At 35.9% G+C, this 24330-nt stretch overlaps 3 protein-coding genes across 4 annotated transcripts in view; 1 reads left to right on the forward strand and 2 right to left on the reverse strand.

Moving 5' to 3' along the window:
- Positions 1–15327, reverse strand: part of LOC120628303 (clathrin heavy chain) — a 30459-nt gene extending 15132 nt beyond the window's left edge. The window contains exons 1-10 of one of the 2 annotated variants that reach the window (XM_039896612.1): positions 15202–15327; positions 14942–15051; positions 11691–11916; positions 5854–6108; positions 5289–5477; positions 4553–4807; positions 3999–4195; positions 2686–2866; positions 1125–1318; positions 33–259 (exon numbers count right to left, since the gene is read on the reverse strand). In XM_039896612.1, the coding sequence (XP_039752546.1) occupies positions 33–259; positions 1125–1318; positions 2686–2866; positions 3999–4195; positions 4553–4807; positions 5289–5477; positions 5854–6108; positions 11691–11916; positions 14942–14983 (1766 nt within the window). In that variant the 5' untranslated portion in view covers positions 14984–15051; positions 15202–15327. Of the gene's footprint in view, positions 1–32; positions 260–1124; positions 1319–2685; positions 2867–3998; positions 4196–4552; positions 4808–5288; positions 5478–5853; positions 6112–11690; positions 11917–14941; positions 15052–15201 lie in introns of both variants that reach the window. The other variant, XM_039896611.1, reaches the window with a different exon arrangement.
- A 680-nt stretch (positions 15328–16007) lies between these two features.
- Positions 16008–20197, forward strand: LOC120628339 (ubiquitin fusion degradation protein 1 homolog). The gene is made up of 7 exons (XM_039896662.1): positions 16008–16125; positions 16229–16349; positions 16803–16957; positions 17519–17648; positions 18244–18386; positions 18948–19166; positions 19810–20197. Exons 1-7 carry the CDS (start codon positions 16123–16125, stop codon positions 19972–19974), a joined length of 936 nt encoding a protein of 311 aa, XP_039752596.1. The 5' UTR covers positions 16008–16122; the 3' UTR covers positions 19975–20197.
- A 1445-nt stretch (positions 20198–21642) lies between these two features.
- On the reverse strand, positions 21643–24022 carry LOC120628213 (actin-related protein 2/3 complex subunit 4). The gene has a single exon (XM_039896472.1). The coding sequence runs from the start codon at positions 23934–23936 to the stop codon at positions 23430–23432; it is 507 nt and encodes a 168-aa protein (XP_039752406.1). The 5' UTR covers positions 23937–24022; the 3' UTR covers positions 21643–23429.
- Positions 24023–24330: the final 308 nt, after the last annotated feature.

Raw genomic sequence — 24330 nt, forward strand, 5'->3', positions numbered from 1 at the left:
AGTCATGGAAAGCATGAATGGGGAAAACCAACCTTGTTTGTAGGGGGCCTTCTTCTGGTCGGTTGTTCTTCAGAGCATCCAATAGGAAGGCGGTGCATTGCTGAACCATGTTTTGTTCCATGAAAACATCCACAATCTGCTGGATATCAGCCAAAGGGGGGTCTTCAGCGACCAGCATACCCGCGAAGCCGGCTCCTTGCTCGGGGTTCGTTCGCATTACAGAACGCAACAGAAAGATGTAATCGGGTGTGTAGCCCACCTGAAACAAACCAGTCAAATATTATAAAAGCGAAAGTGTGTTTGTTTGTGTTTCCTTCCATAACATCTTTCTTAAGCAAAACATCGACGTGATTTTAGAGGCAAAGAGTAAGTTGAAAGTACGGAGAGTATTTTTGATGCTGGAAAAACGTATAACTCCCCAGGGAGATTTTTGCACGTCCTAACAAAACAACTAAATGTATTATTCACCACAGGTACCACCGCAGGACGCAGCTAGTGAAAAAATATTGTTTATCAAAATCTCGATATCAGAAAATTCATATTATGAACCCTAATCATAATGCAAATATTAGTAAACTAATAATAAATATTTTTATTTGGGAATAAAAAACAACACAGTGAATTAACATATAGAGTACACGCTACACAAAAAAACATATCAACGAAGACTTAAACTATACAAAATAACAAAAAAAAATATATAGGATCTTAAAATTAGGTAACTAAATAGAAATTAAATAAGCTAAAAACAATCAAATATTATTCTATGTTGGCAGTGACATATCTGTGGTGTTGTTTCTCCCAAACAGAGTATCGCCTCAGCGTTATGCTGTAGCAGTGGTTTAGTGATCACTGCTACAGCACTGATTTTCAGGCGACCTCTCTCGACATCCCGGACCGACCAAGAACTGCTATTTTGGTGGCAAGTGTATTTGCAATGCAGATTTTTTATAGTAATACGATTACTGTACAAAACATTAGGTTACTTTAATACTGGATATTATATCCCCTTTCAGCGTACATAATCGGGGGACATAATTTTTGTCTCCTGATGCTAGAAACTGCTGGTGGAAAACGGGTTTATGAAAAATGATCCGAACAAATTAAATTAAACTAAATCTTACCTTCTTAGCATAAAGCACAATTTTCGGAAACTGGCCGGTCTCTGCGAAGCACTGTATGACTTTGCTGGCGACGTTCGCCCGCAAGTAGACGGACAACGCAAGGGAGGCATCGACTTGCTTCACGAGGTCTCCCAGCTCTTCTGAGCACTCAAGCTTTTCCTCTTTGAGCCATTTCTCTAAGAGTTGCTTACGACCTGCAATGATAAATTTAGGTTTAAACTTTATTTTTTAATAGTTATGTAGCTATACCATCTTGGCAGATGACTTATACTTTATTATATAGCCAAAGCACATTTGAACAGATTGGCCTTGTGAGAGAAGGCTGATCCCAGCAGTGCAATATCAATAGGCATGTCCTTCAAAGCTCTACACAGCTCGTACAGTAGGGACGACCTAATACATGTTACTTTAAACTGTATCTTAACAAATCAAAAGAAAGGCCGAAACCGAAACTTATATTAGTCCTGTTTTTTGAACTTTTAACTTATCAGTCATAATCATTAATCAGCCTTTATTTTAATAAATTTCACATTAATTGTAACATAAATAATGATATTGACGGCCGATTTGCGCAGTTTGCAGCGACCCTGCTTTCTGAGTCCAAGGCCGTGGGTTCGATTCCCACAACTGGAAAATGTTTGTGTGATGAGCGTGAATGTTTTTCAGTGTCTGGGTGTTTACATCTATATTCTAAGTATTTATGTATATTATATATAAAATATATTCATCAGTCATCTTAGTACCCATAACACAAGCTACGCTTACTTTGGGGCTAGATGGCGATGTGTGTATTGTCGTAGTATATTTATTTGTTTATATTTATTTATTTATATAAAGTGGCGGATGTGGTATTCCAATATCTTTCTCTAAGACAAAATCATCCAGATCCGTCAAGCCATTCTGGTCGTTCAACAAATATCCATCCAAATTGTCTCAGTTTTTTTCCATTATTTTAGAAGTGCGCTTCACTCGGATCATTTCGTAAAACAAGCAAAGCCAGTAACGACGCGATTCACGACTACGAATTTAACACAACTTTTTTAATAAATAAATATACTAAAACAATACACACATCGCCCTCTAGCCCCAAAGTAAGCGTTATGGGTACTAAGATAGCTGGTGAATATTTTTATGAATATAATACACATAAATACTTATAATATACAGAAAAACACCCAGACACTGAAAAACATTAATGTTCATCACACAAACATTTTTCCAGTTGTGGGAATCAAACCCACGGCCTTGGATGCAGGAAGCAGGGACGCTGCTCCCTGCGCCAACCGCAACCGGTTTTAATTGTATCATCCACATGGACCTCAAGCAGTGGCTTGACATAGATATTTTGTAGGGGTTAAGAGTCCAGGGTAATATAATAAAAAGGTTTACTTTTCATGAAACAAAAACAATTATTAACATATTATAATTTTTGCTGCCTGCGACTTGTTTCAAACGTAAGGGACACGTCTTTTCACCTTGTTAAGGGGCAACTTTGCGTTTACTTATACGGGGTCGCCTTTTAAGCACTTTGGGGCCGCATGTATGAATTTAAATAACTCACCTTGCAGTAGCACCGGACGGCACAGCTCGAGCGACTCGAACTTGTTAAGCTGAGCCTGATCCAGCAGTATGCCGAAGTATTGTAGAAGGGGAGACGTCTGTCCAGGCTGAGTTGGCACCTGCTGGAATCGCTGGATGGTCTGTGGCGTGCGGAGAATGCCACGCGGGGCCATGGCTGCTACCTGTACCGAAAACAATATAAATTTGCCGCTTTTTCAAATAACTAGAGTTAGTTTATAGAGCGATATCGCATTTTTGTTTCTCAGTTTTTCTTACAATAAATACTTTAGTGTGTGTGCTGCGGTACTTTACAATCTAGTTCCTCCGTCGCTATTATACCGCAGAACAGCGAAAGGTCGTGAACGATGAAACACAAATGAGCACGCAATGGTTTTTATCCCCACAGTGATAACAGAAACAGAACAGAACAGAACAGATAAGACTTATTTCATAATAAATACACTGACTAAAATTATTGACACTTTTAATTGTTTTAATTGTACTATTTGACATTTCAAAATAAAATAAATACTTGACTTCTCGTGTTATCAAATTTTTATTATTTTAGCACGAGAATTACGCTTATTTTTTTTATTGCATTTTATTTTATTTTTTAACATTTATTAAAAGCTGTATTTGATAGTTCAAAAATAGGAGTGATCCGATCGTAACCAAACTTGAAAAAGTTTCATTGAAATCGGTCCAGCCGTTTCGGAGCCTATACGCACACTTTCTCTTTTATATATGTAGAGAAGATAACGATATAACCTTATTTATTAGTAAAATATTTTTATATATTTATTTAAATAATGGAATGCAGTTATATTTAAAATGTATAATGTTGAAATTATTTTTAAACGTTGTGAAAACCTGTAATAAGCTGAATATTCACTTAGCTCACAACATAGAAACTTGGACATGAAAAAATATTTTAACTGTTGGTTTTCCTAAATAAATAGACCATTACAAACACCTACACTAATTTTTTTCTGCCTTGTCTTAAAATGTAAACATGTTTTCATAACTTTTTACTTTTAGAGTAAAGTACGTTTTAAAAATATAAAAAAACAAGTGCGATAAAAATAAACTACTCTCTACTACTACTACTATCTACTACTCTTCATCCGATGTATTTAAATTATTTCCTTATTAGCAGAGATTTTTGGCCTTCTTCTTAGTGCAGCTCTCGTTGGAAATCTTGCAGCTTTTGATTTAAGTTAACGAATCCAAAGTAGCTTTCAATATAATCAGTTCAATGGAAACATTTGTATGTAACAAAAGTTCCTTGTATATTCTAAAATATTATGGACTCACTTTAGCAGCCTCCCCATACTGTCCGTTGGTGAAGAGCATGTTGAACTTCCTAACAAACAGCTCCTCAGCACCGGCAAGATTGTTCCTCACGGCGAGACGCAGTGCCAGTTCAGGGTTCTGTAGCACCGTGTTAATGTATGGCACTATGGAGTCCTCCTCCACCGTTACCGAGAGAACTTGGCCTTTACGGTTTACACCTGTGGGCATTAAAAGATCATTTTACATTAACGTTAAATATAATAAGTCTATGTACACACTATAGAGTATGTCATTAAAAAGTTCTTTACAAATATGTTAATGATTAAATGTTAGAAATACTAAAAGTGTAGTCTGCAGACTTGAAGTCAAACTTAGGTAAAAAATAATAGGGCTGTATCTGATTTCTTTCAGAAAAACTAGGGCAGTGGTTTACTCAAAAACTATTGGGTTTTTGGTTTCACAGATAAGTCTCAGAGACAGTACATAATGTACCTCTAAAGCCTGTGAAATATTATTTCGGTTATCATTTACACGTTGTATATTGATGTACAAAATAACGAAACTTTAATACTAACCAATAATTCCTCCAGTTGACTCATGTGGAGCGGTCACAAATATGGTATCCGAGGAGATGCGGTTCATGTAGATACAAGTTCCGGTTTCGATGTCATACATGTGTATGTAGCCGTACTTAGTGATCAGGTATATCACATCGTACTTTGGCGACACTTGCATTGCCACGGGAAAATCGTTTTGTGCCTCAGCTGGGAAGAACACGTCTACTGCCTTTTTGGGAAACGGCTGGTTGCCAGCTGGTGTCTGGCCCACCTCTGCAAGAAAAATTAGTCAAGAATACTTTAAAATGTTCATTTATTCAATATCTCTGGACTAAAGTAACATTTCCATCAGATTTATTTCTATAGTTCTGGTAGGCTCTAAGTCCAGTAACTAGGGACTATTTTTGCAAGGGTGAGTTTACCGTGAGTTTTGTGCAATAGCTTCTTGCAAGTGTCGACCTTGATGACCTTGATAAAACACCGCATATATTTTCCATAGAAACTGCGGTTTTTGTGTGCTAGAGAGATAATTTAAGTACAGCCTATTCAAAAGTAAGGCGTTTTAAAAGTATATATACTAGTTTTTCACAATAATTTACAGAAAAAAGAGCTATTTTTAGTCTCTGCTAAAATAGGGAATAGCAACGTTTAATTAGAAATTTACTTCCTGCCGTCAATTAGTTAGTCGTCCGTGCCGTCAGTACTGTGTGGATCACGGTCTATTTTATTTTTAACTTCAATATCTCATCCTTACCGATAATGTGCAGCTTGCCGCCCTGTGCTGTTCTCACAGCGAAGCAGAATAACGTAGAGGGCTCGGCGTTGCCTTCCGCCTTGAAGGTCGCAAAAGACGCGGCGTGCCCTTCGATGGGCTGAGAGCACTTGCGTTCCACAGAGTAGAGTTGCATTGCTCCTACTACACGATTCTGTTGCGCTGATATACCTTAAAACGAACAAGTATATTTGAGTTGCTGAAGATTTTTTTATGACATTTTTTAAAACCCGATGTCGTATGCAGTTTTTATTTCTTTGTTTCCAAGATTTCCGGACTATTTATCATAATCATCAACGAAGTATGATGAGTTTTTAGTTAGTATTCAGTCTCTGAAGTAGCTCAGTTTGAAAACTTTGATAATTACCAAAACTAACTTGGCACTTTCGTACGTTTGCAACCACTACTCGGCCTCGCTTTATTCGGACCGAATTCGATCCCCGGCATGCGCCTCTTAACTTTTAGGAGTTATGTGCGTTTTTTAATTTAAGCAATTTATTATTATAAATAATGTAAATAATAATAATTAGACAGGTTGTGTACTCACCCACTAGCAGTAGCCATTGCTGTTTTGGATCAGTCCTATAGTTGATAATTTGACATTCGGCAAGCGATGAATGCCGATCGAACATTTTGACCGGAGTGGAGTCTCCTTCCATGGACCAGTGGTAGACAGACATCTTTGTCACCAAGGCGAGAGTGTTGGGGGAGATCCACTTCCAAAACACGACGTCCTCGGTCATCGTATGCGCCTTCATCTTAGATTTCATCTCGATGTTGAATATTTGGAGGGTCTTTGGCGCTGCTGAGACAATATACCAAAATAAGGATGCATTTTTTACGAAACTACTCTGCTATGTGTTCTCGTAAAGAGGTTCAGAACTTCAGATTCACTCAGCGGGTGACAAAAAGAGCTTTTGCTTGGAATAAGCAGTAGAGCTTTTATGATTGAGCTTGTCCAGGGAAGTACTGCCGCCAAGCAGCAGTGCTGTATTCCGGTCTGAAGCGCGTCTTTGCGCGTGGTTGCCAAAAGAAGTGTCTCTAAGTGATCATATCAGGAATGGGGAGATTCTTAGAAGAAACAGCGTTAACAACGTTGCTCAACGAGTCGTGAAGCTGAAGTGGCAATGGTTCTAGAATGGCGTCCTCTCGCCGGTTAACGTAGCGTTGATAGAACCGCGGCTATATGGACGGAGGACATAAATCGTGACGTATGGAGCCGCTGCAAGCGGCACATGAGCGTAGACTTTTAGCTGTTCATCGGTTTATGATGCGTTATTAGTGCCACACGGGATTCGGCTATGATTGTGTACACTATGCAACATCTATCGGTTAACTATTAAGCAGTGGCGTGCATAGAGGGAATTCAGATGATATAAAATAAAGAAAATCTAGGCTTTTTTATAACTCTTACAATGCCTATCCTAAAGTTTTGAGTAACTCCTACTGTAGATTATTTAAATTTTATAACATCTGCCCGCTTAGTGCATATCCTGTGCATACCCTGTATGGACGCCACCGCTATAAAGGTAATTACTTGCATTTTTTTACGGTTATGAAATTTTTCATCCGAACTCGATAACTATAGTTCAACAATCAATTATATTTTTCATTTACAACAAAGTTAAACAAGCTTTATCTGGTTACTGAAATATGAAGTTGTGAAAGGTAGTTACGTAATTTATCTAACGGATTCCGCGTAACGCTCTCATATGCCGTAGAGCCACTAAAACAATTAAGCGGTGCATTTGTTTTATAACAAGTCTTGTATACTTTGCATAGACTCACTTGCTAGCAAGAGTGTAACGCAGTGCAATGAACGTCACAAGTCCTTGTTCGCGCGGTTATCTCTAGACAGATGCTAAGTCCGAGCACAGTCTAAGGGGTTATTGACATAATTGCATATCAAGAACAGATAAAGCCGCACAAGTGCATAATATATCACATTGTTTATTCAACTATACATAAACCGCCCCCTTCAATGGAGGTTTTCACTTTTTCTATTTACTGTGAGTATTTATTTACGCTTAGAGTACACACATCAGGCACTTCGTATAACCGTCAAGTCGCCGAATTACGACATAAAATCCATACTTTTTTGACGACCTTAAGGGAAAGTTTTTTTTTTTTTTATATATTAAGTTACTATTGAGGGACCCAGAAGATGGCCCAACTGATGGTTAGTGGAAAACTAGCTGCCCTGTATCCATCAATTTGAGGCGTAAGTGTTAAGTTCTGTACTCTTGATTCTGTAATAACACCAGAAACCACGCCCTATATACCGGAACACAACAGCATTGCAACAATGCTGCTTGGCGGAAGAAATGAGAATGGCAATAGTACTTCCGCGGACCAGCTATATTTAGCCATTATAAAAGGTTATATAAGGTTATATAAGGTTTATATCAGGGTTCAATCCGGGCAGACGAAAGATTTTCTCTTTTCTGTCCTGGTTTAGCGTTTCGGTACGATGCCTTGCCATATCCCTTACATGTTAGCCCGCTTCCATAAGACTGCTTTAATACTTACCACACGGTAAAGTGCAGTCAATCGCTAAAATTGTAGTGGTATAAAAAATACTCCCATACTTATATTAGCTACGTACTTCTTACTTATTTTCTTCTCAACAACTGCACAGATCATGATGTGATTTAGCAAAAAATATTGTGTAGCTTATATTTTGCACATAAATACATTATATCCCAGAAAATCCCCCGGGTAAAATTCTTAGGGTGAAATTAGCAACACAAAAATTTGCATAGGTGTTAGCTTGAATCCCAAGAGTGCAAAAGATGCTCCATACTCCTGTTAAACTATTATTAATTAAATGTAAAACAACCGCTAGATTAAGGCGGCATAACAGAGGAATTTGGAAATTCCTACAAACGAGCTAGTAGGTAGGTATGTCCACCAATCCATCGGTTGGATGGATAATATAAATGTTTTATAATGCATTATTAATGCTACACGGGAATCGAAGCCGAAGAGCCACAAATCGATTCCGTAACTTTAAATAACATACCACAATTTTAGTAGTCGAGATTGTTGTGACCAGTGGCGTGCATTGGGTGTCTTACTAGGGTATGCATACACCAGGAAAATTGCATAAAACGCCACAAATCGTCCTCCTAATCGAGTTATATATTAATGTTAGGGTAGACAGTGCTTTTTTGCATGTATGAATTGCACGCCACTAGTTGTGACAGAGCTCGTTCGGGGAAGTACTACCGCCGTGCTGTTCTGCAATGCTGTGTTCGGCAGGGTGATTTCATATCTTACGACAGGCTTGCTTTGTATTTTTTTTGTATGCAAAAGTGATGTTTGACATCAAAGATCGCGAGTCACGCCTGACGCAAGCCTGTCGTGAGATACGTAATAACCCACCCTGCCGGTCTGAAGGGCATGGTAAACTACAGGCACATGAGGTTTGATACGCCCCAGATTGATGGACACAGGGCACGATGCAGTATGTGTTCCATATGTACAGCGTGTTGCTCTGTTTATAAGCGACGGTTTCCCGCTTACCATCTGCTTGGTCTGTCCATAATAATAAAAAAAAAATGGACGATAGCTTTCACAGTAATTTTTGATGATCAGTCAGCGACAAGCCAGCACTAGGTCTGTAGAATATAACGCTCTAAAAACTCTTTTTTGTATTTTTTTAAACAGGAAGAACCTTTTTTTTTTGCAATTCAAGTGTTCTTTAGACCGATACCCTATTTGGTATCCATTACTAGAAGGTACGAGACCCCAAATCAAACGGTTTAAAAGAAGCCCCACTTAACATAGGGCTGACTGCATAACATCATATAGCAAGAAACTGTAATTTTATACCTCTCCGTTTCTTAAAAAAAAAAAATGCATAAAAACAATTCGCGGACAAAATTAATGACTGTATTGTATACAATTTATCATATGATATATTTAATACCTACACATTGTTGGTTCGCGATAAGATAAACAAAACACTCCAATATAGAGAAGGGGCGTTGACATAACAACGCGAAACGTTCAAATTACCAGTTTCCGTGAATTTTACCATCCGTAATGTCAAGACTATGGAATCGGGTGACTCATTGCCAAGTGACTATCAAACGCGAACGCCATAATCCGTGACGAAATCATAAAACGCGTAAATGGACAGTCGATTTTAATACGTACTTTATAAATATAGCCTTCCTATGATACATACTAATGTTATAAATGCGAAAGTGCGGATTATGTGGGATAGATTCTTTTTACCCCCTAAAACATTATTTTCATGTTGTTGAAACATGGTGTTCCTATTGTTATTGTGCTACCTGTAAGATATATTATATCGTTATAATATATATTATGGGTAGCACGGATAGCGTTCACTTCATACATGCACAAAGGCACTGCACAAAAGCACTCTACCCTAAAATTTATATATAACTCGTATAGGAGGAGAATTTTTGCCGATTTGTGCAATTTTCTTGCAGTATGCATACCCTAAGTAACCCAGTGCACGCCATTGCCAAGAACCGATACCAAGAGTGCTTAATGTTGACTTGTGCTTAATGCCTAAAAGCACATTTAAATCGTGGGTCAATATGTGTAATTTTTTTAATATTATGGTTTTATTTTATCATCTCACAGTTAAAACAATTTACGACAACTAGGTAACTCGCCTCATCTCAAACCACACAGGGTTTATGTGACAAGGCATAATGATATCATTCTTTTGTAATTTTTCTTTCTTGGTGTTCGATAAAGCAAATTGTTTTCCTTTCTTTACATCCATTCAAACGATATATTACACAAACGGTCGGAAAACGCGGTCAACTTATGACAACCCCGTTTCAACGTCAGGGTTTTAAAAATAAGCTATTCCATGGGTTGTTTTCACACACATCCCACGCTTCACACCCTCGCCCCTTAGCGATAAGTACTTATTCTTTGCCCCTCGCACATCTCTTATGTTGAAAATGCAGCCTTTGTCGTTCGACCGTACCGCTGAGTCATACGATAACAGTGGCGTGAACGTCATAAAAGCAACGCCTACGCTAAAGCTTTCCTATAATTCGAAGAGGAAGCATTTTTTCGTAATGCCTTTTTATACATACCTTTAGGACAAAAATACAGTTTTTACGTGTTCGCTTTAATTTTTCCTATAATTCATTTATTGCTTAAGCTGTGTACAAATAAAAGCTGTGTATAGTTGTCTTATGAGCTAAAAAGGGCTTACGGTTTGTCAAAGGGCCAATTCAGGCGTGCAATATTATTCAAGCACCTAGACATTTTTTTCATGGGATCTAAGAAAAGGTATTCATGGTGAACGCCTATTGGCTTGACCACTAAAATTTAAGAAATTTTAAAAACACGGAGTTAGGAAATCGGCCATGTGCTTCGGAGAGCACGTTAAGCGTTCGGAGAGCACGTTAAGCGCCCGGTCCCGGTCTGATAACGATAAAGATGACGTATAATACTAACCCATTATATTATTAAGCGTTAACATTAGTTCTATTTTCTTACTACTGGGTCCTTGCAATAAAAATAAACAATTTGCGTAGTTGTGTCAAATTAATTGTGGTACGGGTACGAAGCAAAAATTCGGCTAGACCATCGATCAAATCCGAAAAGCAAGCGTGGAAATAGGTCAACTGCTCAACATATTTTCGCTCACAAAAATTTACGAAAACAAAGTCTATAATAATATATCATACTGTTTATTGGAAAATAGTTGTACTTGTATGGCAATTATTGTAGCCTACATACGATGTCCCAATTTAGTGGTTTCTTACACGGGCTAGTGGTAAAAACTGGCGCATCATAACGCCCTCTTTGGGCTTGGCTCTCTGCCGACGCTCTACTTTATTGATACAGTTTTCCGGACTTTTTGGACGAATCTTAATGAACTTGGCCAATATAATGTAACAATATCCATTTTAGCTTTGCTTTCAGATCACATTTTGACTAGCAAATTTACGATGTGCTCCATAAATTAATAAATTTAAAAAAAAAATGTTTTATGCGCTTATTTAGTGGTAAGTTTTTTGGTTCATTATAAAATAAATTACCCCTATAAAAATTGAACAAGTAAGCGCGATATAAGACTTGCGAACTGAAGATTATGATACCTTGGAAGGAAACGGATAATTATAGTTTATTTAATTAGTTTTAGGAATTCAACTTTTCATTCAATTCAATTTGTCGTGGTGATGATAACCATACTTGCCTTTCTTATCATCCCTTCAATCATCATCATCTAGAAAAATCATCATAAAAAAATATCACGTCCCCAACGACAAGCCTCTGTAACAACTTGTGCAAACACAACTGTGTAAATGTTACAGCCCATAAAATTTATATTGAGATTAAGCCTACATGAAAAGAAGTTGAAATACTATAGAGATGGCTTACCCTCCACCCCAGCTTTGCCCTTAAGCGCGATGACCTTGCTGGCCGGGTTCATGATGGCTGAATCGGCACTGATCGGCCTCCTGATGGGGTTGGTTGGGTCCGCCATATCAATGATGACAACCTCGGATGTCTCGCCGACCTTCTCGCGGACGCAGATGAACTTGTCCGACTCCATTGTAAGTGTGTTAAAGGAGATGGAGGCGGGATTTATTCCGATGTTGGTGAGCTGCAACCAAAATAAGATAATATTATTCTATACGAGCGCTGATAGCCTAGTGGATATGGCTTTGGCTTCCGGGGGATCGAGTTCGATACCCAGCACACACCTTGAACTAATTTTAATTCAAGCGCGTGAACGCGTTTTAATTCAATTTTAATTCAAGCGCGCGAACGCGTTTTAATTCAAGCAATTACCACTTGCTTTCACGGTAAAGGACCATTGTTAGGAAACCTGCTTGCCTGGAAGTCCTCCATAATGTCGCGTGCAGTGGACTACCTAAAGGATAAAAGCCTAAAACCCTTCTCATGCTAAGAGGAAACCATGTAGTGGGCAGGTAATGAGATGATGATGATTCTATATTAATTATGTTTCCCATTTACCATCATTTAGGGAAGGATTTTCTAGAGTTGTTATCCTAAAAAAATCGCTCTGTGGCTTATCTAAGGAAATTTTATTTATATATCCTACAGATGTATTATCTATACTTATATGTGACAATTCAGTTATTTATACTCATTACTCATTTCCCAAATAACGGGGAGGATCTTTATTCATTTTTTTTTTAAATCAAATTACCTATTATGTAACTAACTTCTGTGCCATTTCTTGGTGTACATTTGGGTTTTTTTTTCAGTAGGGAGCATTGTACTGACAAAATTTCGATGGAGATTATTGCAATGGATTAGATTATAAAGAGTCATTAAAAAAAATCTTAAAATATCTTCCATGTACAGAAATGGACCTGTTCAGTTTTATTATAAGTATAGATGTGGAAACTATAGCCCTATAAAAAATTAAAAAATTTACAATAGTTGATAGTCTTAACAATTATGTTTAGTTGACATCTCGCAATGCTCTAGAGTCACAGTGGAAAGTCCTATCTGACTTATCTATGCATACAGCTTATGAAGATCTCTGGATATGTTAATTATTAAGAATTTATAATTTACACTACAGAATTGTCTGTTTTAAGCAAGATCCCAGCAAATGAAGCTCATTAAAGTATTAATGTACACACACCCTTCCGCAAAGTATGCTTCTATCAAATGATCATGTAATTAGTAATTAAAAATATGATATAAATTTGAGCATTCATTCAACATCTAAATTTAAAAATAACAGTGTCTCCCAATTTCTGCTTATGCATAATGGCCATTGTATTTGTATTCAGGTTTAATTTTGCATTTAGGCTACTTATGATAATGGCCATTGTCATTTTCAGCCTTAACAAATATGATTTTTCCATCAAAGAGTGTATATAATCTTCTCATGATTGTAGCAGATTCTTGGAACTGTGCCAAGTAGGTTTATTTGCCAACTGCTTTCATTTAATTTTCAATAAAATTTATATCCTCATCTTTTTGTATGTCAGTCATTAATGACAGAATTGGTGTTACAGCTACTATGTAAATTGTAACTGTAAGGTTCACTGCTCATCAAATCAACACTGTTATTGGGAATGAGAGAAAAATGTATATTCTTCAAATTACAATTACATTTATTTCAAGTTCATTTGTCTGTAGTGATTCTACCACCAATTTAGAAGAAGAAGCAGGCACAAAACTCAGCAGTTGCTCTTGTCCAACATTAACATTTTGCAAATTTTTTTCCATCTTGCAGGAGGTTATGGCACACCTATATTATAAGAAGTCTAGATTTCTCTTTTCTCCTTTAACCCCTTCCTAAATTTTGTTGAATTATTCAATACTTGACAAATATTCATTAATTCAACAATATTATATTATAATAAAATAAATTCATCAACTTCAAATGTGTCTCACTCTATACTTGCTTAGAAACTATAACATAATGTAAATGTAATATTCACAGAAAACAAAATTTTAGGTTGCAACCTGCTTATGTGAGATCTACTAGTGACTCCAATTTTTTTTTACTCATGCAGTCTAAATTCAGTGCTGTTGATATAAACCACTTTGGGTATCATCACACTTTTGCTACTTTAACTATTATGAAAACTTGAGTATGTAGCTGTAGAGAGTTAAATACTTGGTCTTTCTGGGAGCATTGATTTCTACACAAGAGCTTTTGCAAGTTCTTGTGAGACTGAAAAAGATTTTGGAAAAGCTATAAATTTATCAAACGTTAAAATTTATAACATTTTTTAGGATACAGGCAATAGTAATTTTATTTTCCTTATGTATAATAGTCATTATTATTTTATTCATTATTAAAGCTATTGCTGAGTCAGCCTAGTATACTTTAGTAACTTTCTCTACTGTTGTTGGTAATAACAATCACTAAGTATTACTATTGTGCTCTCTAGTTCATATGCAGCTGATCTACTCATTCTGATTATGCTGCTCAGAGTAGATTGGCAGCCTTTACAATTGTGTTAATGTAACAGGGATATAATCTGTTACATTTAAAATTTTACACTTCCTTTATTTCCCTACATTATGTAGGAACCCATTGCTAATGACTTTTATCATGGTCCTTATTTTTGGTGAATGTATAGAAAAACAAATTTTTATAATAGATTCTAGTAAGACTTTTTTACTTAGTAGTTACTGAATAATTTAATTGGATGTCATCCTGCCTTGAACTGAAGTCACTGTGTGGTTCAAAGAACTAAGCAGTTTTATAGCTTGGGTTATGGGTACTAGAAATAGCTAGTCTATTGCAACCACCCAAATTGAATTATGATTCTGGTTTGGAAATTATGTACCTATATTTTAAATTTTCCATTTAGATCATTAGCTGATAAACTTAAATGTTTTTATGAAGAAATCTAGTGGGAATTAACAGAACAGAGTCGGGTATTGTAACATCGCAAGTCATATGATCCAGGAAATATGGAACAAATCAATACCCGGCTCTTTCGTTCTCTAGGAGCAGGGGGTGATTCTGTCATCGAAATTGCGCAATGTCATTACAGCAATTTCCTCTTACTTTCACAACAATACTATTACGGAATTGTCCGCCCCTCTGATAGATACCGATACTACATCCCCCTTTAGCCACCCACAGTGCAAACTAAGCGAATGCAATAAAATTCGATGGGCGTACTCACCTGTAAGTGCTCCTGAAAACGTATCGGCAACACTTGGGCCATGGTTGTGAACTTTTTCTGCTCTAACTAATCCAAATAGACTTATGAGCAACCGTCTTATATGGCGGGGTCTGAAATTAACACAATTATTTCAATTCACTGTTTTCCTACCCGATACGACACCTTTGACAATCAACATGGCGTTCATTCATGTTTGAAAGGAAATGAACAACGACCGGAACACGAGAAAAAAATTACTGCATTCTACATTTTCTACTCACTATTCCAATTTAATTTCTACATGAAGAAAAATAAATCAATAAAGTATTTTTTTATTTGTATAGAAAATGACGAATATGCACCCGCGGCTGCCACATACACAAATGAATGAAATGAATTAATGAACTATACTATGAACGATACTGTGAAAGAAAAGGATAGGTATATTATTAATAATTGTGGACTGAGGAATCGTTAAAACTCAACAATGTCAAAAAGTGGTAACACCCGACATAAAGACCAATTTCTCTATGGCTCTTATGACATCAGCCAACTTACGTGTACCGTTTAAAATTGCATTACTTAAGGTCTCAATACACGAGGCAATCCGTCAGCAACAACACGAGTAGATTATACGTGTAAAGCTGGCGCGTTTTCACTTTTAAGTACACTCGCTTAAGTCGTGCAAACACGACCAATATGTATGTATATATTATTGCATTCTATTTAATTTTATTTTACTTGCACTAGGTCAGCGCGGCGCGGAGTACTTAATATTTAAGATAAGGTATTTGTCAGATCAAAGAAAGCGGCTGAGAGTATCACCAAGAAACTCAAACTGCTCTCATAGAAATGGAGGACTGAAGAATATCACACTATGTAATAGCCACCGAACCACCAGTGAACCAAATATGGTATTTTACGAGTGCAAGGTTGTTGAAGTTCAAAGTCAATGTATTCATTAATTAAACAACGAATATTAATGAAATTGCATTAAATGTACAATAAAAATAACAAAAATAAAGCTTAGCTCTGCTCAGCTCTTAATCTGTGGTTGACATCCGTTTTGATGTTTCTCCGACTATGACAAATGACAAGTGACAACTGCAAGTGGAAAAAAAAATTGTGTTGATTTTTCGTAAATGAGTTGCAATTATTTTCATTCTTTCCTTTGTTGAAAAAAAAAGAATAAATCAATCAAAATGGTATGAACAGTTAACCTTTATGCCTGTAATACAAATTGTTATTTACTCGACTGCAGCAGAATGTTTTGTATCGCTTTGTTTGACTTTATTTATGTGTATTTAGTTTCAGTTTGGGTTCAACATGTTTCATGAGATGACGAGACCTTTCACCATGACTTACAGGTGCTTCTCAGTTTCTATGATGCCTGGAAATGAAAGGCAAGATGTTGAGAGAGGAGGAAAAAGTAAGGAATGCTTTTGCTACAATATGCTTTATGACCTTTATATTCAGTGTCTTTTTCACTCGTATGGATGTAAGATTCCAAAATTAAGTATAGTAGAAGGTATAGATGGGTCATCTAGGAGTCTGATCTACAACCAAGGGATAAAAGCCAGCCCCCTCTTAACTAATAGCTAGAATGTCATAACCTACCTACCAGTTCTAGTATTTAGATGTTTCCCTTATACCTTATTAAATATTTTCTATTTCAAAGGCAAATGTGCAATATTATTTGCACATTTGTCCTTTGCTTAATTTACATGTATGTAAATAATAAACATGTAATTAAAATTTTTAAAAAAAATCTATATTCGCCTTATTTGGTCATGTTGAGCATACTTTTGAATAAAAATTTTATGTATTAAAGTGCTCTGAAGTGAACAAATATTTATTTAAATTCTATATATTTCATTTACAGTTATTATGCCACCTTCTGCATTAGAGCTTCTAACAAGATTAAACATAGAGTACCCAATGATATTTAAATTAACCAACAAGAAAACTAAAAGAATAACACACTGTGGAGTTTTAGAATTTGTTGCAGATGAAGGACGTGTCTATTTACCACATTGGGTATGTATTTACAATTGAACACGGTTAAATGAAAAAGATCGAACCAACATTGAGGTACTTTTGAGAAATAAAATTGTAATTGCGACCTTTGCATTGTATTTTCACAATCTGATATTCAATGGAAGGACTGTTATATGAAGTAAGCTAATAATGCCTAACTATTTTAACACTATATATTTATTTATTAACAAAACCTAAATCTCAAGGTACCTTAAGACATGCTGGGTCTTTTTCATTTAACTACTTCAAATTTTTAACTATTAATTTGTTCTATTATTGTTAAATGGTATATAAGTAGAAAATTATATGAAAAAGATTGAATTCATCGTAATTTCCATTGTAGTATCCCCAATTACTTTTCTACCTACCATGTTCCTTCACAACTCATTATTTGTGCCCGAAATTGTTATTTTTAACTGGTATATTTTTTCACCCATGTAAGTGAAAATATACTTTGAAGGATTCCTTGAACTCTTGTTGGAACACAACATAAAGCCTTCAAAAACACACTTGTGTACTAAAAATATACATATATTTTTTTTATTCTTTATAAATAAACAGATGATGGCAAACCTGGTGTTGGAAGAGGGAGCCCTGATTCAAATTGAAAGTGTCTCCCTCCCAGTAGCCACATTCTCCAAATTCCAACCTCTCTCAGAAGACTTCCTTGATATAACCAATCCCAAAGCAGGTAAGTTTGCCTGGAATATTTCTGTACTAATTATTAATATTGGCCTATGATAGTGCTCAACTGAACTATAAGTATATCTGGACTAAACTTTATTATATATCTGTTATGATTGGTATGCATCATGAAAAAAATAGTATATATGTATACCCTGAGTGCTGTTCTTCCTCAGAGCAGCTAGTATTTGTTTGACAACCTCCCTGGTGCAGTGGTGAGTTTAATACTCCTGTAAGTGCAGGTCATGGGTTTGATACCCAGGAAGGACTGTGGGGATTTATAATTTTCGAATTTTCTCTAGTTTGGTCTGGTGGGAGGCTTCAGCTGTGGGAATTAGGAGTGTGGATATTTGTTAGTATATCTGTCATACTTCTTACAGGATAACTCGCTACCATAATAGACTGCATCATCGCTTACCTCCAGGATATTGTAGCCAATGGCTATCATGCAAATAAAAATTCTATGGTAATGGCCATTGCAATCTGACGGAATATGACAGCCACAATGTGATGCTGTTCCCGACAAACTGTAATGGGCTTCGATTTGACAGGTTGTCACTTTACTGTATTGTTGCAATTTTAATACTGCTTACATTTTTCAGTACTCGAAAATTGTTTAAGAAACTTCTCATGTCTAACCACTGGTGATGTAATAGCAATTAAATACAATTCTAAGGTTTATGAACTGTGTGTGCTAGAAACTCAGCCAGGCAATGCTGTCATTATTATTGAATGTGATATGAATGTAAGTAAGATACTATTTGTTTCACTAACTAAACTAAATTTGATGAACTAGCTTACTAGTTCATGAAATGTATGTAGATTTTCAGATAATATGTTATAGAAATTAAAAGTACACTTAAACACTTCTCATACAACTTCATTATAACGTTAATATTGACCCAAGTTACGATAGTGCAACCTATATTTAACCAAAACACCATAATACTATGGCTAATAATATTCGAATGGCAACAAAACGCTGCTGACACCATTTAGCGAACCGCGCTGACCATTGCTCGCGATGGGCAAAAACCACATCTAAGTACCTTCACTGCTCTCCCACTTTAAAATTTTGACACATTAATATTATTTATCTAGTGGAATCCCGCGACTTCCGTTTTACTATTACTAAGTAAATTTTTAACTGTATAACGCGCTATTTTTCAAAATATAACCACTTCGTTTTCTATAAGCTTCTTGAGGAAGGATTGAGCTATCAATTACAATTTTTTTTTTATATTACATTAATTAATAATATTACAAGTTTAGGTCAAAATTAAATACGGAATATTAAATAAAACAGGTAGAGTTCGCACCGCCAGTTGGTTACAAGGAAGAAGACCACATAACAAGAGGCGAGGGCAGCTCCGAAATGGCTGGGATAGAGGAAGACCCAGCGACAATGATGCCCGAGCCAGACGGCTTCGTTGCGTTCAGTGGGGAGGGTAACAGACTAGATGGAAAAAAGAAAAAACTTACTAGTGAAAGTGACTCAGAGCCTCAGGCATCTAATTCTAGACAAGTTAGTGTATTTTATAATTTTTATAAGTGTTTTTAGCTTGGAGGAATTATCAATTATATTGCGACTATACAACGTCGGCCGATTGGCGCAGTGGACAGCGACCCTGCTTTCTGAGCAGTGGCGTGCACTCCATACATGCACAAAAGCACGGCATACCCTGAAATTTTTGTATGACTCATAAATGCGAAGGATTTTTCCATTTTATTGCACCTTTCTTCTTTATGCATACCCTGGTCAAAAACACAGTGCACGCAACTGTTTCTGAGTCAAAGGCCGTTGGTTCGATTCCCACAACTGGATTCCCACAAATGTTTGTGTGATGAACACGAATGATGTTCAGTGTCTGGGTGTTTATCTGTATATTATAAGTATTTATGTAAAATATTCATCGGTCGCCTTAGTACCCATAACACAAGCTACGCTTACTTTGGGGCTAGATGGCGATGTGTGTATTGTCATAGTACATTTATATCCTGGAAAATCGGGGAGGCTGAGACAGTTACTTGCATTTCTAAAGCTTTAGTGATGTTTTAAATTTAAAGGCGGCTGTAGCGAGACTTAGCTGAAAGTGCAATTTTATATAATCCGTGAATTTTTCAAAAAAAAAATTGTAGTAATAAAACCATCTCTACTTTTTTCACAGCCATATGTTCGAGGTATACCAGACTATGATTATGTGATTGGCACACTTAGATTCATTAGGAATTCTAAACCAACCAGTGCCAAAGAGGGGACATTACCAGAAGAACCATTCCAAGCATTTAAGGGTGAAGGCTTCACTCTAAGAACCACCAAACATAAGAACTGACTAGCATAGCTCTAGCATAGCTCTCGCATGACCTACTAGTTTTACTGCATTCTCATGAAAATTTTGTACATAAAAATTAGACTTTATACTAAAAGAATTTTTGATATGTGGCAAGAGAGTTACTTTGGCAACACATACTTAAATTAATCCTCATTTAATTTATGATCAAGCTAAAAATGTACACCATTCACTGAATTAGTAATTAAAACACTTTGCTACCTGAGTTGAAATTTTTTTTTGAAATTTGGTCTAAATTATTGTATTTTAGTCTTTAAAAAGTTAAATATAATGATTCTTAATTTAATAAGATCTCTGTTTTTAATTTCACGAGACACATAACACGGCTATGGAAATATCCCGTATAAGTTTTTCTGTGCATTCGAGAGGTACATGGCTGAAAATGAACTTTATCGTGAGTTGTCATAAAAGATGTGCAGTGACAACCATAACATCTTATTTGTGCCATTTTTATATATGTATTTGTATTTAGATAATGGAATGTAGGTTTATAATCATTTTACACCACCTTTACTCTCTCGCTCATCTTTTCCTAATCCTAAGGTTGCCTGATAGAGATCGCTATTAAGCGATAAGGCCGCCTTTTGTATTCTACTTCCGTCTTCGTATTTCTATTCTTCTTTTATTTGCCTAACTTCATAGTGGTGTACAATAAAGAGTTAAATAAATAATAATAACATCACATGTTTTTACATTTTAGTTCAAATGGAGTCACATGTGACCAGTTATATTACATCCATACGACCGTAAATATATAAGTAGTGTGGAAACTACTCCACTGTAGTGTTAGGGTTGTCATTGTAATTTATGTACAATTTTAAAAAGTTTTTTGTATTTCAGCTAGTCAGCAGTGTAGGTATTTCCGTACCCAAAGGATGCCAATTGTCCCTAATACTAAGACATTACCTACTGTCCGTCTGTACTACTACTTACTGTATAAAATTTTAGAAAGATCTTCATTTTTAGAAATATCGTGGATTGTCCGTTGCGCGAAGAAACGCAAGCGAACGCTCGTCCGGACTAAATACTTGCTTGGTTTCAAGATCGATCCCCGGCGGGGGGGAATTGGGAATGTATAATTTCCAAATTTTCTGTGGCCAGTTATCACCCTTCCAAGTTAAGCGTGCCGCCAAGCGATTTAGCGTTCCGGTACGATACCGCGTCGAAACTTTTGTACCCAACAAACTGCCATACCTTACAGGTTAGCCTAACACCATCATCATTAACCACCAAATAAATATATACACAATATACGGATATAGGGTATATAGGTACCACGTACGGATACCAACATACATATCTTTTTGGGACCAATTGCAGACTCACTTTAGGGCGCCAACAGTAGTTTGGAGTCTACTGTATTGGAAATACTCTTCTATCATACTGATTTATTGGCATGTTATGTATTATTGGTAAGGAAGACATAACTCGGGCAGAGCAGTAGTTATATACTATTAATTTGCCTAACTTATATCAAGAGTCAAGTGTGTAAATGGTACAGCTAATGGGATCCTTGAAATAAACAGGATAGTAACTAAACAAAATAAATGTTTAAATTTTTTATTTTAAATAGTATTCTTAGAAAAAAAATTACAACTATAATACAATTAATAATAATTTCAAAGGACTTATTTATTAGTTGAATCATTTAATATTTGATCAAATAAAAAAATAAACTTAATAATAATTATTGACATACTTTTCTGCAATAAGCATACAACTTAACCCTGAAATTATGTAATGATTTTTAAGAAAATCTGTGATGAAACATGTTTATAGCACCACCAAAACTATCTTAATCTTCAAACTTAACTCTTACTCTTTACAATATTATATAGTAGGATTAATAAAAGAGGGGTACGATAATATTATATTTCTCTTTCCTATGCAAGTTTGTAATCAGTTAGGTGAACTTATCTTCTTTCCTAATTATTTTAACTATACAAATATGTAGATGTGTCACATAGTATCAGTGAGTTTTGAAGATCAAGATTAACATCATGGAACATGGTGTAAGGGGTAAACATAGGGTGTTCAAAGCATGCTTTGGATATGAGTGGCTCATTATTTGTTTGAAAATAAATATCCCAATGTTATATTGGCTTATTTATTCAGTGATAACTTCAGGGTATTAGGTAATCACAAAACAAGCCAATCCACAAAGACCTCTCTCACTTGAAGATTTAGTTACATGATGATATTTCTTTTAAAAGTATATTACTTTTGTGGGTAGGACTTGAGGACTAGAATGTTTCTTCTATGATGCAGTGGCAAATCAGGTAGATTCGTCACTTTAGCCTCAGTATTATGACCTGTGAGTTGGATTGTTTTTGCATATCTATGTCAAGATTTTCTTTATATCCTCAGGGTCTGCTTATACATATTTCACAGTATAACAGTTTTTACAGGGTGTGCAACTAAGCGTCTTATAATAATATATCTATTATTGCAATTCACAAACTTAAATGCAATGGCATTTCAGCTAAATACTTATCCACACTGCAGTGCACAAGAAACAGTCTTTATATTCATAACAAGTTGGCATGTTTACAAATATTAGAATCTTAAACTATTTTATACATAAGTATGTATTGTTATTTGCCCAGTGACAGCATCAATGCTAGATATACTTGTGTTTTTAAAGTGATTACTTGTGGTGTTAACTTTTTGATTTTGGTCACCTAGTAGAGATAACTACTAAGCAATAAATGTTGTCACCAGATGGTGGCATAGACAATGCAGTTTAAGATGGATATGCACTAATTTGGAAGATGTAGCACCTTCTTGCTAATGCCTGTTGCATGTTATAAGAGTTTTTAAAGCATCACACTAGACTAATATGCTTTTCTCAACATTTTTGCCAGTATGGTTAAAAAGGTAACTAGCACAGCAACCCTCTGTCTAGTTGGCCATTCATATAACGTTTATGACATCCAAAGGGATGTTGAGGTAGTGCCAAGAACTAATTTTTGTAATGCTGCAAAATCTCAAAGCTGGGTACAGGTATACCCACCTAATTAGTTGCAATAACAAAGACCAAGGCTCACCATGCTCTCAGAGCCAAGGGGATGGGCATAGGCAATATTCCAACTCTTGGCTGGTTGTAAGATTTGTTATCAGAAAAATATCAATATCTTACAGTTCTTGGCCCAAACTAATTGAACCTAGGACCTTGCAATCCTTATTTCTACATGCCAACCACTGGAACATAAAGGCCACTACTTTAACTCAGATACATACTCTGGCATCTGTTTTCTGGTAGATCTGACTTGATAGCTTCAAGGAAAGAGTGAAAAGACATGTTCTTGGCATGCGCACTCCCCAAACTCATCACTCTTTTCTATGAGGCTTGATTGTTGACAAGTGCAAGCCTATTTAAAAAAAATCATTGATATTGTTGCTGTCACCAGTCAATGTGAACTCCCAATTAGTCTACATTAGAATCTTTTTAGAAATTCCTCTGAGCAAATTCTTGCACGTGCGTTTACCGCAAGCTTCATTTCGCTTATCTCCTTGTCAATTTCTTCCATGAAGTATATCACAAAGTCAACCAGCTTGTGTTTATACATTTGCTCAGTGTGGAAATTAGTAATCAGGAAACTGATATGATAGCCGTCGACAGGCTTCCGTCTGAGTACGATAAAGTTTTCTGCCCTCATCATCATAAAGCGCATGAACTTTTTACACAAAATCTTCTCAATCTCATCGGCTTGTTTGATCATAATACTTATTCTAATTGAGTTTATGGATGATTCTATTAGCACTTTCTCGTTCGCGTTCCGCGAAATGATCACCGGGTTCAATAACAGCTCTTTGCTTGTTCCAACTTCCACCTCCGGTTTGTTGTATCTTTCTACAACCTGCGATGAAAAATGTTCTAAACACATAGCTGATGCAAGTGTGTGGCGTACAGCAGTTAGATAAGGCTTTAAAGTAGCCGACATCGCTACAAACTTTCCGAAATTATTAACAAATCACTATTTTACCACACCTAAACTTTTATCTTAAAAAATTACATGACAGTTGACTTAGCAAGAATGACACATACGTGTTGTCTATGGTTGACATTTAACACTGACGAAAAAAACTTATGGACCTCTAAAATAATGAAAGTACGAACACTCCATTCTTTGATCCTAACTACACTGACCTAGTCATACTTTTTATTCCAAAAATAATCGATATCAATGTCCTAACACCATCTAGAAATATTTTTGTATTTTGTGAAGAAACGTATTTTTTTCTAAAATTAGTAAATGTACCAAAACTAGTATTATTAATACGGAATCATATTCTTCGTCTGTGTTGATCGCAACGGTTTTTCATAGTCTGTGAAAC

Source organism: Pararge aegeria, chromosome 12 (genome assembly GCF_905163445.1).
Source record: "Pararge aegeria chromosome 12, ilParAegt1.1, whole genome shotgun sequence".
NCBI lineage: Eukaryota > Metazoa > Arthropoda > Insecta > Lepidoptera > Nymphalidae > Pararge > Pararge aegeria.